Source organism: Tribolium madens, unplaced genomic scaffold (genome assembly GCF_015345945.1).
Source record: "Tribolium madens isolate multiple individuals breed KSU strain unplaced genomic scaffold, Tmad_KSU_1.1 Scaffold_7;HRSCAF=85;Tcas5.2_LG10, whole genome shotgun sequence".
Taxonomy (NCBI): domain Eukaryota; kingdom Metazoa; phylum Arthropoda; class Insecta; order Coleoptera; family Tenebrionidae; genus Tribolium; species Tribolium madens.
Window position 1 is genome coordinate 5,656,652 of NW_025401050.1, and position 17,838 is coordinate 5,674,489.

General features: G+C 29.6%; 1 protein-coding gene across 3 annotated transcripts in view; it reads left to right on the forward strand.

The window, feature by feature from the left end:
* LOC123009503 (suppressor of lurcher protein 1) overlaps positions 1-17,838 on the forward strand; it is a 190,375-nt gene that overhangs the window by 17,780 nt on the left and 154,757 nt on the right. Inside the window, exons 1-3 of one of the 3 annotated variants that reach the window (XM_044405880.1) lie at positions 3,436-3,545; positions 6,571-6,663; positions 17,557-17,620. In XM_044405880.1, coding sequence (XP_044261815.1) covers positions 6,640-6,663; positions 17,557-17,620 — 88 coding nt within the window. In that variant the 5' untranslated portion in view covers positions 3,436-3,545; positions 6,571-6,639. Of the gene's footprint in view, positions 1-3,435; positions 3,546-6,570; positions 6,664-9,501; positions 9,571-17,556; positions 17,621-17,838 lie in introns of those variants that run through there. The other 2 variants (XM_044405879.1, XM_044405878.1) reach the window with 2 other exon arrangements.

Here is a 17,838-nt window from a genome sequence, read left to right on the forward strand (position 1 = left end):
CTGTTAAAAGCACAAAATAGGAAGAACTAGAAACTGGTATCAAATCCTGTCAGATTCGTATAGAACATAAAAAGCTTACGATGCTTAATCCAAGAATTCGTCTGATCACAACAATTTTTTACATTGAAATAAACAATGAACTGATTTTTTTCTCCTTAAAAACAATAAAAAGAAAACGAAAAAATGGTGTATAACATAACTTTGTTGCTCAACTCGCCGCTACGCGGCTCGCATTGCATTTTGAAACTACTTTCAGTGTTTCTCTAAATTTATTAAGAAAAAACACTGTTAAAAGCACAAAATAAGAAGAATTAGAAACTGGTATCAAATCCTGTCAGATTCGTATAGAACATAAAAAGCTTACGATGCTTAATCCAAGAATTCGTTTGATTACAACAATTTTTTACATTGAAATAAGCAATGAACTGATTTTTTTCTCCTTAAAAACAATAAAAAAAAACGAAAAAATGGGGTATAACATAACTTTGTTGCTCAACTCGCCGCTACGCGGCTCGCATTGCAATTTGAGGCTATTTTCAGTGTTTCTCTAAATTTATTGAGAAAAAACACTGTTAAAAGCACAAAATAGGAAGAACTAGAAACTGGTATCAAATCCTGTCAGATTCGTATAGAACGTAAAAATTATAGGGGGGGGGGGATTGTTTATCGTTATTTAACAAATAAAAGAAGCTTTTAGGGCTTGTTTACATTATATCTAAATACAATTTAACAAAAAATCAAAAAAAACAACACATTGACACGTATGTAAAACTAAAATCTAAAGAGGAATAATATGCAGAAAATAATTTTCAGTTATAAAAATTTACACTGATAGGCTCGGATTATATGCAAAATGCATATTTTTTATTAAGAGGTATATCAACAAAATTATTAATTTTCTATGCATATCTAATGTTTTTTGATTAAAATAAGCCAATTAAAAAGTGCAATTTTGGCAACTTCGTGCCCGTTTTAGGAAATATTGCATATTTGTGCATATTTTCTTCAAATCACAAATTTCTGATTAAGAATTTCAGTTCAAGTTAAAGATAAAAATTAGACAGTTTTAGAAAAAAGATCCGATTACAAAATATGTTACAGAAAAAACAACCGGTAAGTCGTAAGCCGGACTCAAAGAATTAGTATTCTGCTGAGTGTTTTCTTTATACAGAGTAAATGTAAAGTATAGAACTAAGCGTTATTTTTTTTGTAAAATTGCCTCTAGAAAATAATACTTAATATAAATTAAAGTAATATAAAAAATGAAATGGTATTATGAGAAAGAAATTTTGTTTTCTTTTTGAGTTACACGATTTTTTTGTTAAAATATAAAAAATAAATAGTTTAAGCAAAAAAAACCGTTTGGTTCAATACTTTTTATTCACCCGGTATGGCTATAATCCTTCCATTCGAATAAATAGTTGCCTTCAAATAAATTTTAGCGAAATGGTTCAAAGTGATGTGATCCGAAAAGTACAAATTTCTTAGAAAAGCTTAATTACTAGGTTATTAAAATGGCTTGTCTGAGGCAAAACCAATTTATTTATTCTCTTTCGTTTATCCTGTGCAGTTCAAGATACCGAAAATACAAAGTCTAGTGTACTCTAGGATAAAAATTTATCCCTACTTTGATTTATTATTGTTAAAAGTTTGCATATCATTGCATATTTGGCATATAGTATTGGAGTATATTTCTTAATATCTTGTGCATATTTTTGTGAAAATACGGCATATTTTACGAATTTTTCGTGCATATAATCCGAGCCTTACTGATAACTATAAGCAGTTGAAACACGCTGTAACTTATAACTTGTCGTTTTTGTTGCATATGTTGCATTGGTCGCATGATGTAATTTTTTTTCAATTGCTCTAGGACATTCATGACACCTACCAAGTTTCCTGTCTGCTTTAGCCTAATGTTTGAAAGAGTACACTTTTATTCAACAGTTTCGGAAAGCTAATTTATTATGTTTTTTACGATATTGAACTTTTTCTCTATATTTCAAATTGCTTCTAGCAAGATAATCTGCTAATTACATCAATATACCTAGTAGGTTTCTGAATCAATATTTAAATTCGCCGTCATTTCTTTAAGTTCATATTTTAGTAGTGATCTTTTTCGTTCTCGTCGATACATTCAATAATATACAAAAAGATTGAAATAAATAATTGGTCACCCAAACACCTTTGGGGGTCCCCACGATACCCGAGTTAACTTTAAAAAGGTATGCAAAAAAACGTAGAGTCGAAAAACCCCGCATGGGTATCTAGGGGTTAAAAGTGCAAAATAGAAAAAATAGTATTAAACACTCGGTTGTTCTTCAACTTGCCACGACGTGGCTTGTATCAAAATTGAAACTCTTTCAGTAAACTTATCAATTCGGTGGCGTACATCAAAAATCTTGAGAATTATCACGCAAAATTCTCTAAATTTATTAAAAATACACTGTGAAAACCGTAACATAGAAAAAATTAGAAACTGATATCAAATCCTGTCAGATTCGAAAATGTTATGTAGAAACAAAAATTGTAGGGCGCTCACGGCTTTGCTGCTTGCTCCCCTGATCTCACTATGTGATTCGCAAATGTTTTGGCAAAATTATCGGGGGTTTTGTCCCCAAATAAAACCCACACTGTAAGATTTTGTTGAAATTTAGAAGGACCTAGACCTCACATTATAATTTACATTTAAAGGGGGATCGCGGCTTTGCCGCTCGCCGTCCTCTTCTAGTCTTCACACTATCTGATTTGCAAATTTACCCCCGAGTTTTTTGAAATTTATTAATAAAAAAGAATTAAAAAAACACTCTTAAAAGCGCAAAATAAGAAAATAGTATTAAACACTCGATTATTCTTCCACTCGTTGCTACGTGGCTTGTATTGAAATTTCAAACTGTTTACAGTAAACTTATCAGTTTGATACTGCTTTTAGAATTTTTGCTAATGAACATGAAAAATCTGGAGAGTTCATTTTCAGATTACACACAACTTCTGCAACTTGTACTTTAATATACTATTCCATGTTTCTGGTATTTTATCTTACTTGAAATTTCTCTGTATACACTTGATTATTTCTTAACTCGCCACTACGCGGTTTGTACCCAACTTTTACTCCTGCATTGGTTTTTTGTCATCTGGCGCAATTAAGAACCAAACTATATAAGTTACTCGACTTTAAAGCGAGAAACTTCCTTGGAAGTAAAGTTTTATTAATTAACGTTTCTATTAATTGAAACTTAGTTTTGTGTACTGTAAGAAGAATAGATTTAATTGGAGAAATTGCACCAAAAATTGTAATTTACCCGCTGTCGAAATAATTGTTAAAGCATTTATTAATAAAGTGAAACTCCATTTATATTGTTTGATGTTATTTACTTTAATTTGTGGCGAGAGAAATGGTCCGAACGTAGAAAAACAGGAGAATTTTGGGGTCAGACAACAGCAAGCAGCATTTACCGAACCAGCTGACGTTCATAATTAATGGTTAAACATGCAATCGTTGGGAATTGTGGTGGTTTTTTGTGATGGAAGAGGCGTTGGATCGGGTAAGATTTATATCAAAGCCGCAATTTGCTTCCAAATAATGGCGGTATTTATGTTTTATTACATGTATTGTGCTTTTATTACCACACCAAATGTTACGCTTTCACAAAAAGTTTGCTATTGCTGTTGTAATTTGGAAAAATGAACAGTATTTGCTATTTTGTAACAACTGTATTAAATTAGGTGCCGATAGTTGGACAGTACGGGAGAAATGGACCACATTTTGTAGTCCACCTTTCCCGGATTTACCCTATTTGGTGAAAAACGTTGACTTATGCGTTTGGGATATTTAATATGTTTAGAAAGTAAAAAATAATAGGGGGTTCGCGTCTTTGACGCTCGCCCCCGTCAGAACTCACAATATCGACATTTATAGGGGGCTCGCGGCTTTGCCGCTCGCTCCCTTTTCTACATCACTGATTCGCAAATGTTTCGTCAAAATCATCGGGAGTTTCGCCCTTGAGTATTGAAATTTATTAATAAAAAAAATAAAAAACAGTGTTAAAAGGGCAAAATAGGAAAAATAGTATTAAACACTCGGTTGTTCTTCAACTCGTCGCTACGTGGCTTGTATCGAAATTTGAAACTGCTTTCAGTAAATTTAGCAATCGGTGGCGTACATAAAAAAAATAAGAATTCTGATGCAAAATTCTCAAAATTTATTAAAAAACAATGTAAAAACCGCAGAATGGAAAAAACTAGAAACTGATTTGAAATCCTGTCGGATTCAAAAATGTTGTGTAGAAGGTAAAAATTATAGGGGCTCGCGGCTTTGCCGGTATTTATGTTTTATTACATGTATTGTGCTTTTACTACCACACCAAATGTTACGCTTTCACAAAAAGTTTGCTATTGCTGTTGTAGTTTGGAAAAATGAACAGTATTTGTTGGACAGTACGGGAGAAATTGACCACATTTTGTAGTCCACCTTTCCCGGATTTACCCTATTTGGTGAAAAACGTTGACTTATGCGTTTAGGATACTTAATATGTGTAGAAAGTAAAAATAATAGGGGGCTCGCGTTTTTGACGCTCGCCCCGTCACAATTCACAATATCGACATTTATAGGGGGATCGCGGCTTTACCACTCGCTCCCTTTTCGACAGCACTGATTCGCAAATATTTCGTCAAAATTATCGGGAGCTTCGCCCTCCTGTAGAACTCACACTATCAGATTTTGTCGAAATTTATATAAAAAAATAAATAAAAAACAGTGTTAAAAGCGCAAAATAGTAAAAATAGTATATACAGGGTGACCCAGGGGTGCGTGCATGCTCAACAACTTTTTTCTATCGAAGTTATCGAAAGCTCATAAAAAGTGCCATGTAATGGTGCAATAAAATATAGAGTGTTGTATTTAAAAAAATCGAGTTATTGCCATTTGTATTTTGTCATTTTTAAAAAATCGTAGTAGGCGATGGAACATCAACTCCGAGTTTGCCTTTTTCTCAGAAGATGTGCTAAAGTTTAAGGAATCGACGGGAAAAAATAGTTAAGTTGTCTTGAATAGTTTTGAAGTTATGAATTTTTTGTGGGTCCTATGCACGATGCAATTTTGACACATAAATTGGCATAAGTCAAAAACTATTGCAGGTAAATCTAAAAAACTAGGTGCGTTATATTGCCAATTTAGTGGCGAATCCAGATATCTAATAAAAAATTGTGGTTTTCATTTCAAAAAACGGAACTTGGTTGTGTATCTTATTTGGGACACTCTGTATATAAATAGAAATATTTTTATAATGTGCTTCATTGTTGGATATATCGTTTTAAAAAAATCATGTCGATAACTTGGATAGAAAAAAAAGTTATAGAGCGTGCACGAACCCCTGGGTCACCCTGTATATAGTATGTATCGAAATTTGAAACTGCTTTCAGTAAATTTACCAATCGGTGGCGTACATAAAAAAATTAGAATTCTGATGCAAAATTCTCAAAATTTATTAAAAACACTGTAAAAACTGCAGAATGAAAAAAAAACTAGAAACTCATTTCAAATCCTGTCGAATTCAAAAATGTTGTGTAGAAAGTAAAAATTATAGGGGCTCGCGGCTTTGCCGGTATTTATGTTTTATTACATATATTGTGCTTTTATTACCACACGAAATGTTACACTTTCACAAAAAGTTGTAGTTTGGAAAAATGAACTATTTTTTGCTATTGCTATTGCTATTTTTTGCTATTTTGTAACAACTGTATTAAATTAGATGCCGATAGTAATGGACCACATTTTGGAAAACCTCCTGTAGGCCACTTTTTTCGGATTTACCCTATTTGGTGAAAAAACGTTGTCTTATGCGTTTAGAGTACTGAATCTCACCTTCTAATACACAGCCTTCCATGATACTAAGTGTTAACCAAGTAAACTCTCTCAATAAAACAACTTTAATCATTGCCTCGCCATAGAGATTCTTAGCATCAAAATATAAAATGACAGTTTCAGAGGATTTTAATTTGGAACAGATTTATAATTAGCCTTTCACTTTACACACATATACTGACATAATGTTTTTTAGTGTTTCAAGCACGTATTTCAGAAATTTTCAAAAACATATTACTTAGGCCAGGTTTGCAAAAAAAATCAACTTTGAAACGGCATTATGGGATAAATCTGGCAGTATTTCATTATGTAATAAATCGAGCATTCCGTTTTTAACGTTATTCGCGGAGCAAAATCTCAAAGTAAACACTATTTATCACAAAGGCCGTACCTACACCTTTTATAACAAAGTATTCTTGCGATGATAGTATATTAATCATTTTAAGCTTAATTAAACGGTAATCGGGCGGTTTTCGAACTCCTTTGTAATTATATCGACTATTTCATCGAAGTTGGGAAACAATCTTTCAGCAAAACTGAAACCTGAGCACTTTTGGATCTTAATTTTTGCCCCACTTTGCGTCCATTGTCGTGTAATTTAACACAAGTTGAATTAAATAGTAGTTTAATATGCAATTTGATTAATATTAGTAGCGGACAAAGACACAGAACACCTATTCAATAGTATATTGTTCGCATTGTTTCAGATCGCACAATGGCCAGCTACCATTTGGGTGCATCATGACCGAACAACCAAAGAATAATGACGCAAAATAATGCGAGGAGATAATGTAATGGAGGTAAGGAAATTACATTCTCTCCACCTTCTCTCATGCACGCGCCGCACGATATTTAACCGAACTTAGCAAAGCCTGTGGACGTTATCTCCGTTCTCATTTAGTTTAGACAATGTGTTTTTGCATGCAACCTTTGAACGGCGTTTATGTAATATTGACATTTCTAGCTTAGACGATAGTTGGAAAGAGTTTCATTACTGACTTCTATTACTTACTTCCGTTTTTAAACCTTTTTTACAAAAATAACGCAAACGTCTCGGTAAACTTCTTAATAACTTGGCGGAAATGGAACACTTTCCCAGCTTTGTGTGTAATATACTATCGTTGCAAATTCAAATCAATTTTTTGATTACACAAGACGACCAAAAAAGTCATGTCGTGACAACTTGACACATTTTCTATCATTTTGTTCGTCTCAGTAAGACAAATCAAATGCACTAAAAAAATTTCAAAAAGTCCACACACTTTGAACTAAATATTTTTTTTATAATTGAAATGAATTTAAAATACTTTAACTTTAAAAAATTATTACTCAATAACTATTAGGCCGATTTCTTCAAATAAAGACCATTCTAAAGGGATGGACTTGCCCTTTAGAATGATATGCAATTTGAAATTGAATATTGGCAAACTTTTCTTTGAACAGTGTTCGAAGAAGTTCGAAGTAAATCGAAGTAATCTACGAAAAACCCTACGAGTATTTTTTTTTCTTCATCACCATCGTGTAGAGCATCTTTTTATTAGTAAGAAATTAAATTTTTAAATAAATATACCTAGTAGTTTTTAAGGTATGATTTTTGAAGTTAAGGTTTGCTATTCAGGTATTGCGCCATATAGGAGAAATGCATGTTAATCTTACTTAAAATTGCATTTTTATAACAGTATTTGTTTTAAGGCTCTTCTTTTCTTAAAAATGGTCAATTGCACCTTCTTTGTTCTAATTAGAATAAACAAAAACTGTTTATTTACTTAAAACAAACAAAGAGTACCTGCGTACTAATAAAAGCAAATAAAGAGTTTTTTTTGTTCTAAAAATGATCATTGATCATTGAGCAAAAAGGATCTAGAAGTTTAAAGCAGTAGCTTTAAATATAAGAACAAATCTTTTTTAAATTAAATCACTTTCCATTCAGATTCCAACTTGTTCACTTTGTTCTAGCTTTTTGAACTTTTTTTTTAAATGTTCTCAGCAAATGCTTTTTCATCACTTTCAACTGATGTTGAATGCAATAAGTCTGTGAAACTGTTATCACACCAACTACTACCTACAAGCTAACTGAAGCTAATCATAGAATGTACCAACAAAATAAATCAGGTGGCTTATTGAATTTAACATCACTCGAAAGTGATGAGAAAGCATTTGCCCAGAACATTTTCAAAAAAAGTTCAGAAAGCTAGAACAAAGTGAACAAGTCGAAATCTGAATGGAAAGTGATTTGATTTGAAAAAGATTTGCCCTTATATTTAAGACTCGTGCCTTAAACGTTTAGATCCTCTTCGCTCAATGATTAGTAGTCATTTTTACAACAAAAAAACTCTTTATTTGCTTTAATTAGTACGCAGGTATTACTCTTTATTTGTTTTAAGTAAACAAACAGTTTTTGTTTATTGTAATTAGAACAAAGAAAGTGCAATTGACCATTTTTAAGCAAAAGAAGAGTCTTAAAACAAATACTTTTATAAAAATGCAATTTTAAGTAAGATTAACATGCATTTCTTCTATATGGAGCAATGCTTGATTAGCAAACCATAACTTCAAAAAATCAAATCTTGAAAACTAATCGGTATATTTTTTTGAAAATTTGGATTACAACTAATAAAGAGATGCTCTACACGATGGTAATGATGAAAAAATTTTACTAGTAGGGTTTTTCTTAGATTATTTCGATTTACTCCGAACTTCTTGGAACACTGTTCGAAGAAAAGTTTGCCAATATTCAATTTCAAATTTTACATCGTTCTAAAGCCTTAAAACAAATACTGTTATAAAAATGCAATTTTAAGTAAGATTAACATGCATTTCTCCTATATGGCGCAATACCTGAATAGCAAACTTTAACTTCAAAAATCATATCTTAAAAACTACTCGGTATATTATTTTAAAAATTTGGTTTCTTACTAATAAAAAGATGCTCTACACGATGGTGATGAAGAAAAAAAAATACTCGTAGGGTTTTTCGTAGATTACTTCGATTTACTTCGAACTTCTTCGAACACTGTTCAAAGAAAAGTTTGCCAATATTCAATTTCAAATTGCATATCATTCTAAAGGGCAAGTCCATCCCTTTAGAATGGTCTTTATTTGTAGAAATCGGCCTAATAGTTATTGAGTAATAATTTTTTAAAGTTAAAGTATTTTAAATTCATTTAAATTAGAAAAGAATTATTTTATTCAAAGTGTGTGGACTTTAAAAAAAAAATTTTTGTTTATTTGATTTGTCTCACTGATACGAACAAAATGATATAAAATTTGTCAAGTTATCACGACATGACTTTTTTTTGTCGCCTTGTGTTATTACACCGTTTTTTTAGCATTTATAATATTTTTTTGTGATGTTTGAAACTCTAGACAATAAAATAAAACTGTTCTAGCTTTTATAATATTTTGTAACGTTTATGAAATTGTCATCCAATACTTTACTTTTGAAAGTTTGCCATTACTCGAGTGGGTAAAATGATACTACGTCGCAGTTGGCAGTGTTTCAGTGACACCCAATAATAATAATGTCTTGTATCTAATCCAGTTTCAGTCTGTCCGAGTGGAGTAAAACCGCAGTTGCAATCGGTGTTTGTTGGTTTCACCGCAGCTGCTAATTTAGCTCAACGCTATTGAACTGTATTTGGCGATAGCGAGTTAATTTTATACAACAGAAGTTTGGTATGTTCATTGAAACCAAAGCGGTCAACTTGGTACGTGACAGATGTCGACTCTTGCTTTGTTCCTGTTTTCGACAAACATTAACTAACGAATCCGTGTGGCAGCTCTGCAAATTGCATTATGGAACAAAAACATAGAAATACACTAAAAAATGTGTTATCTAACAACAGCGCAAAAGTGACCACTTTTATGACTAAATGTCATAAAAATTTGGGGGTTTTGACTTTTACCAACATTATTGACATTTACTAATGTTGTTTTTTTCTTGTCTCTTCGACATTTGACATTTTGCACTACTATCTGCACCACTTAAATTAACACTGACTGATGTTTGTTTATAAGCGTTGTTCAGATTTTGTTACTTACAAAACATCTTGGTTTGTTCATTTACTTGCATTAGAAAGTAGAAGAATACGTTTTCGGATAAAGTAATACATGTTATTTGGTGTAAAAATGAGTTTATTTGGATTAACTGAATTGTTTGCCTCACTACGTTTGGCAAAATAGACGTTCGGTTAACTCGGTAAACTACCAATTTTACAATTTTGTATGTTAATTGATTTATGTTAATTTTGCACAATTTCAACACAAATCATAAAATACAAATCTAATAAACGAAAAGTACACTCAATAAATAAATCTTCGAGAATCCTAGAAATAATTGAGAAAAAAGATTTAGATAAAAACGAAAAAAATTGTAAAAATTTACAGTATGTTGGAATTGTTGTTTATTAATTGGTGCAGTTGGTAGGATATTCTATGACGGGACTTTTATTGCAAAATTTGTAGGTTTTAATCTTTAATTTGCATTTTGACGTAGAAAAAAAATATTTTAAGAAAAAGAGGCAAATTTTTTAAAGGCAGAGTTAAGTGATATGTTGATTTTTAGAGTCTATATTTGTCGCTGAAGAATAGGAAGTACTTTTATGAAAAGAAAAATTATTTTTTATAAGCAATTCAACAACTTTTAAATAGTTTTTTGTCTTAATTTTTCTAGTGCAAAGAACTTGACTGTGCAATTTTAAAATTATTAGAAGAATAAAGAAACAAATTTTTTGATAAAAAAAGTTTCTCAACTCTTGTTTTTGCCCTCCTGCCCTTATGTTCTCTTATTGTGATTATAATTTAAAAAAAATGGTGGCTTGATAACATTTCTGCCAAAAGCAGAATTTTATGTCGTTGTGCCACTACGCCCCTGGCCTGTGTCTCTGCTATAATTCAATATTTTCAAACAAAAATTTATTTTTTGGGTTTCTATGTTTTATAAACTTTTGGCTCTCTAGAAGTGCATTTCGATCATTTTGAAGTTATTTTCAGATTTTTGAAAAAAATTTGATCGATTTTTGATACCAGGAGTGGTTTACCGCAAATAACTCCGAAACTATTATCAATAACTTTTTGTGTTTGATATCGTTAGAAAGCACTTTTAATTTTCTATCTCATAAAAAAATATCACTGTCTTGTGATCATAAAATACAAATCTAATAAACGAAAAGTACACTAAATAAATAAATCTTCGAGAATCCTAAAAATAATTGAGAGAATAAATCTAGATAAAAACAAAAAAAATTGTAAAAAAATTACAGTATGTTGGAATTGTTGTTTTTTAATTGGTGCAGTTGGAAGGATATTCTATGACGGGAATTTTATTGCAAAATTTGGAGGTTTTAATCTTTAATCTGCATTTTGACGTAGAAAAAAAAATTAAGAAAGAGAGGTAAATTTGTTTTAAGAAATTCTGTATCAATCAAAGGCATCATTGGTTTATAAAGGCAGAGTTAAATGACATGTTGATTTTTAGAGTCTATATTTGCGGCTGAAGAACATGAAGTACTTTTATGAAAAAAAAAATGTTTTTTATAAGCAATTCAACAACGTTTAAATAGTTTTTTGTCTTAATTTTTCTAGTGCAAAGAACTTGACTTGGTGCAATTTTAAAATTATTAGAAGAATAAAGAAACAAATTTTTTTATAAAAAAAGTTTCTCAACTCTTGTTTTTGCCCTCCTGCGCTTATGTTCTCTTATTGTGATTATAATTAAAAAAAAATGGTGGCTTGACAACATTTCTGCCAAAAGCAAAATATTACGTCGTTGTGCCACTACGCCCCTGGCCAGTGTCTCTGCTATAATTCAATATTTTCAAACAAAAATTTATTTTTTGGATTTCTATGTTTTATAAACTTTTGGGTCTCTAGAAGTGCATTTCGATCATTTTGAAGTTATTTCCCGATTTTTGAAAAAAATTTGATCGATTTTCGATACCAGGAGTGGTTTACCGCAAATAATTCCGAAACTATTGACAATAACTTTTTGTGTTTGATATCGTTGGAAAGCACTTTTAATTTTCTATCTTATAAAAAAATATCACTGTCTTGTGATAAATAGTTATTGAGAAAATCGCTAGTAAACAAAAAAATAGTCAAAATCTACAATATGCGCCAGAAGTCGCGCCTCAGAGAAATATGCCATGTAAGGTACATACGATACCAGAAACATGAAAAAAATTGGCAAAATATGTGTATTTTCACTATATAATTGTATGAAAACATATACATGATCATCAGTACAATTAAATACACATAAAAAATATCAAATGTCAAAAAATAAATGTCAAAATTTTCTGACATATAGAGTTTTTCAAACATTTTTTTCATGTTCCTGGTATCTTATCTTAAGTGAAATTTCTCTTTAACTATAACTTCTAAACTGTTTATTATGAATTTTGCGATTTTTTCGACGCTGATCGAGTCTCCCAAACACTTTATCGTACATACGATAGTTTAAAACATTTTAATCTTTGAGGTACAGTTTTGACGCAATTTAAAAAGTACTTCAAAAAGTAAAAATTTTTGAACACCTAAGAAAGCATTTAAAAAAATTTCAATGATTGTTTTTTAATAGATCTTTTAACAATAACAAATTATTATTAAAAAATGTTGTAATCATACATCAAATTCTTTTAAAATCATGTTAAAGAATCTTTTCTTGGTTACTCTTTATCTCGGTCAATACGTTTTGTTCCCTATCAGACTCGCTTACTATTGCCAACCCAATTAAATCGATTACCACGCAATCCCACAACTATTTTTACATGCTCATTTTAAATTATTATCGAGCTTTGAGTTTGATACAAGTACATTGTTAATAAAAATATACAATTATTTTCATTTGTGTATACTTATCTCGAGTCAGAAATGTTTATTTCATTTTACCTCAATTCTTCTTAAAAATTACAACAAAACTGGGCTTCACTAAAAAATAAATATCCTGTCGCATTTACATCACTAATCCGCTCGTCAGTAATTACTTTAAAATCCCTACAAGGTTTTTCATACATGACATTGGTACACATTTTAAAAAAACAGGATTAAAAATCAGTCGTTTCAAAAAGCTAATTTACATCATAAAACATCATCAGCAACAATGTGATAATAAAAATAACTGATTTATGTTATTATTGTTTTTGATATTATCTTTAGTGCTTTTTTATAAAAGCAGTTTAGCTTTGGTCAAATAATCCATTAATTTTTTTTGGGGTTAATGTAACGGTTTCATCACTTACAACAGAGCATTTCAACACTTTGATCTTTGAAGCTGCTGAATAATAATATATAACGCCTTGTTACGGCCATAAACACTGAAAAGACTTAAAACACGAGATTACATTTTAAACATTTTATACACTTTATCTTTTTCTCTATAAATTATTTATTAAAATAAACTTTATGGTCACTACTAGTTGTATTATTTAGTTTGACGAAAAGTTGTAAAGCTGTTTTTCTCTCTTAGTGATCAATAATGATTTTATTATTAAACAAGGACAATAATGGATTAGAGGTGGGTAGATATTCGAGAGAATTACATCGTTACAAATATTATTATTTTGAACTATTTTTATCACAAATACTAACGAAAGCATTTGGAGATAAAATTAATACAAATACAAATAAAAAAAGACTTTTTCACTAAAAAACATCAGGATAACTCCTTCTCAAATTTTCTGTCTTTGTCGAATCTGTCAAAACAACAAATAAGGTTATATCATGTTGAAATACTACCGATAATAAAAAAAAAATTAACACTTTTTCTCTTTTCTTTGCAGTTTCTATGTTATTTTAAAAAATATTTTATATTGCGAAGATAGAGAATTGATGTATTTTGGGTATAAAAAATTTCCTTTGTTTCTCGTGATACTATTATAAAAATCTTATATAAAACACAGTAGAAAAGATTTATATAACCTCTCATTTTTTATTCTTCTCGGGAAATAAACAGTTAGGCTATAAAAAATCTCTTCTCTATCTTGTGATATAATATACTATTTTAATAGTCTGTTGTTGGAAAGCGTCTATAAATCTCTCAAAAAACATAAAAAATCTTCAGAAATACAAAATAAATGCTTCTTTTTATGTAATTTTATAAAAATATCTACAAATACCTAATTATTAAAAAAATATTTAATGAGAATTATTTTTAAATATGAGAATTTCTAAAACTACCAAAAAATTCTTGAAGAAAATCAAATTCAGTTTTGTTTCAGAAATTTTGAAGCATGTAAGAGGATAATTACAAAAAACTTCTAAAATGGTAAATAAATACAAAGTGTCCAAAAAGTATAGAATCAAGCAAATAATTGTGCTTTAAGAAAATAATAATTAAGAAAAATTAAAGTGCTAGGTGAGTTACGCGATTATTTTTCAAAATTACATACATATATAATATTTTTTTGATAAAAATTAAATAATTCTTAGATCATAGCCTTTGTAAAAAAAGTCTTATAGTAAGTTACCATTTAAAAAAGTCAAAAATTTTTGCAAAATTTAAAAACTAAACAAAAAATTGACACATTTATGGTTCTTTATACTCCTTAGTTAGTTTTTTCAAAAAATAAATAGTTTAAGCTTATTAGAAATGAAATCTAAAATATTCTAAAAAATTATATAAAAATTTCAAAATTGTTTATCTCAAACATTTTTTTTCTAATTTTGAAAAATACCCAAACTATGTATTATGTAAATTGAGGAAAACTACAAAAAGTTTTAAGTAAAACTCAAGAATTATCAGGATTTTCAGAAAATCTAAAAATACCACAAAATTTAAAGCCAAGATTCTTATTTAAATATTATCAAAAACATGTTTATTAAAAAATATTTATTTAAAATTTATTAAATGGATGAAAATTTTAGATATGAAAATTTCAAAAAGATCTAAAGATTTTTATTAATTTTTTATCAAGAAATTTCTTGATAAATCTTTGGGGATTTAAAACATTTAAAAAGATAATTTAAAAAAACCTTTTAAAATGGAAAAAAATGTCAAAAAATGTCAAGAACTCGCATTTATTATTTCCCTCGATGCTAGGCATCTCGGGTATAAAAATCTTTTTCCTTTCCTCGTGATACTATTATCTGTTTGGTTGATTTTTTCCAATTAAAAATGTAACCTAAATTCTGGTATTTTTCTTGAGGCGTTTTAGCCCCTTTACGAAATCTTTAGCAAGAGTATTGATCATCAAGCAGCGCACGTACCTGTAAGAAAATATCAGACTCTTATCTATACTTAATCTGTCACGACACGTTTTCTACATGTAAATTGCATGGCAATAGTGAAGTCAACGTTGGTGTGCCAATTAAATTTACATAGTTTACCCTCTAGTGTATTTGACATATTGACTATATGACCCTCGTCACAATTAGAGGATTCCTCTAGGTTTATTAAGACTTTTGTGGTTGTTTGAAAATAGACTAAAGTAAAAGCGTTAATTATTTTTAGAATTTTAATACCGCTTAAGCTAAAAATCTCCATAAATTAAAATTTAAAATGCGTTCATGAATACAAACTTAATAAAATAGCTTCCCACGAGAGGGTTTATTTTTAAAGGATTCTCCGTTAGCATTAATTTTTTAACTTATTTAATTATTTTAATGCACTTTATTTTATATTTTTATTTTACATTTAAATTGCTTTAACTTTCAACACAAAAATCGTATTATTTTCGTGGAAAAAAGTTGTTATGTGAAAAATCAAAACTAAAATTGCTCCAGACCGGATATTGAAGAATTTGTTTGCTTCCTCTGCTGTTGTTTCCTTATTTATTTCTAGTGTAGTGGTATTATTGCGTGCGCAGGTTTAATTGCTTGTCTAAACAACGTTTGAAAAAGTTTGCTTGTTACCAAAATAAATATTTGTCATCAAACAAAATTCAGTGATTATTAAAATCAATCATGTTCAATAAATCGGTTTATGGAAAATAACTACAGGGTGCGCCAGAACTCGTACCCCAGAAAAAAATGCCATATCAGGTAAGATACAAGGAACATAGAAAAAATGTTAAAAAAAAATTATCTATAAAAATTTCGAATTTATGAGGGTTTAAAGTTTGCACTTTGACTCCATTTATTTCTGTTGGAAAAATATTTTTTCAAGTTTTTTTGCTATAGGCTATTAAAAGAGGAAACAAGGAAGTTGTTTCCTAAATTGTAACTCTGTTCAATGTTATTTGTGGCTTTTATTTGCAAAATTTTGGTCCCTTTAGTAAATAATTGTAAAAAAACTTATACAAGATTATCAGTATCATTAAATAGATATAAAAAAGTGTCAAATGTCAAAAAGTAAATGTCAAAATTTTTTGACAGAGAGGATTTTTTAAACATTTTTTTAATGTTCCTGGTATCTTACTTTACTTGAAAATTTTCTCTGGGGTGCGATTTCTGGCGCACCTTGTATGTCCTCAAAATAGTAGAAAACAGATGACCATTTTGAAATAGGCAAATCTATCATTCTGAGTGCAATTCTAATTATTTGGCAACTATAAATTGAATAATTGGTGTAAAACCCACTTTTGATGTAACAAAATGTGCCAAAAATACGGTTCTTTTTTGTAATAACATTATAAATTCATTTTCATTTAGGAGTCTGATGTAGAAGCATTCGCTTTTTTATTAGATTTTGTAGCATGTTTTAATTCTGCAGAATTGCTCTAAACCGCGTTATGAAGCAATGATGGTGTTTTACGATCGCATTTGTGCTCTTTTTATTATAAAATCACAAAACTCAAGCAAGACAATGTCTAATAAAAGTGTTTTACCTTCTTATTTGAGGTGTAAACGTGGATTTAATTTACATTTGAGATAAAACTGGCAAAAATCCAGCTCATTATTGCTTTAGTAATGTGTTACTTTTATTCTGAAGATTAGTGAAATATCTTGAAAGATATTAACCAACACTTTACAACACAAGTGTTGTGGTAAATTTTAAGTTCTGATGTGGAAAGTAAAACTTTAGAAATGCGGTGTAAAAATTCCTCATTTCAAATACGACTTACTGTTTTGGTCAGTAAAGTCCACACTTTACGGACTGTTTTGTCAACTTTATTGACGATTTCTATTATTGATAACACAGAGTCAGCGAAATACTGATTTATTTTTAGTTACTTTACGGTCGATTTTAGAAAAAAGTTTTTTATATCTGTAAAAATGGTGGACAAAAATTCTGTCAAATGTGCGAAATTCAATTTTTTAACCAAAGTTATTAACACCAGAGAATGTGGTGTTAAAATCTCTTATTTTTTTGTTGGCCACTAAAGTGCACACTTTACGGGCTATTTTGTCAACTTTATTGACAATTTCAATTAATGATATAAGAGTCCGCAAAAACTACGTTACAGCCTATTTTTGGTTACTTTATGGACAATTTAAGAAAAAGTGATAGAAACGGTGGTCAAATCTTATCGGATTCAAAAATGTGTTGTCAGCATTATTAAAATTATTAATTAAATTATCAAAATTATTAAATTGCTGATAGAAAAAAAATAGTATACTCGTACTTTGTAATAAGTTTATTTAATGCAAGTCAAAGATTATATCTTGCATTATGATTAATAGAAGTCAAGGTTGTTAAAAATTGCTTTTTAAATTTTTACCATCAGTCAATGTCACATTGTTGATGAAATTAAGACAAAACGTTGAAAGGAAATGCTTTTGACACTAGAATTAATTTAACATTTTTTTTGTTTCAGGTGCCCTTTTTTCTACTGGTATTAGAGTTAACCTTCACCATTGTGAGCGAAGCAGTACATCCAGGTAATAGTCTTGTATACACGGTGCGCCAGAACTCGCGCCCCATAGAAAAATGCCATATAAGGTAAGATACCAGGAACATGCAAAAAATGTTAAAAAAAAATATATCTATAAAAATTTCGAAGTTATGAGGGTTTAAAGTTTGCACTTTGACTCTATTTATTTCCGTTGCAAAAATAATTTTCCAAGTTTTTTTGCTCTAGGCTATTAAAAGAGGAAAT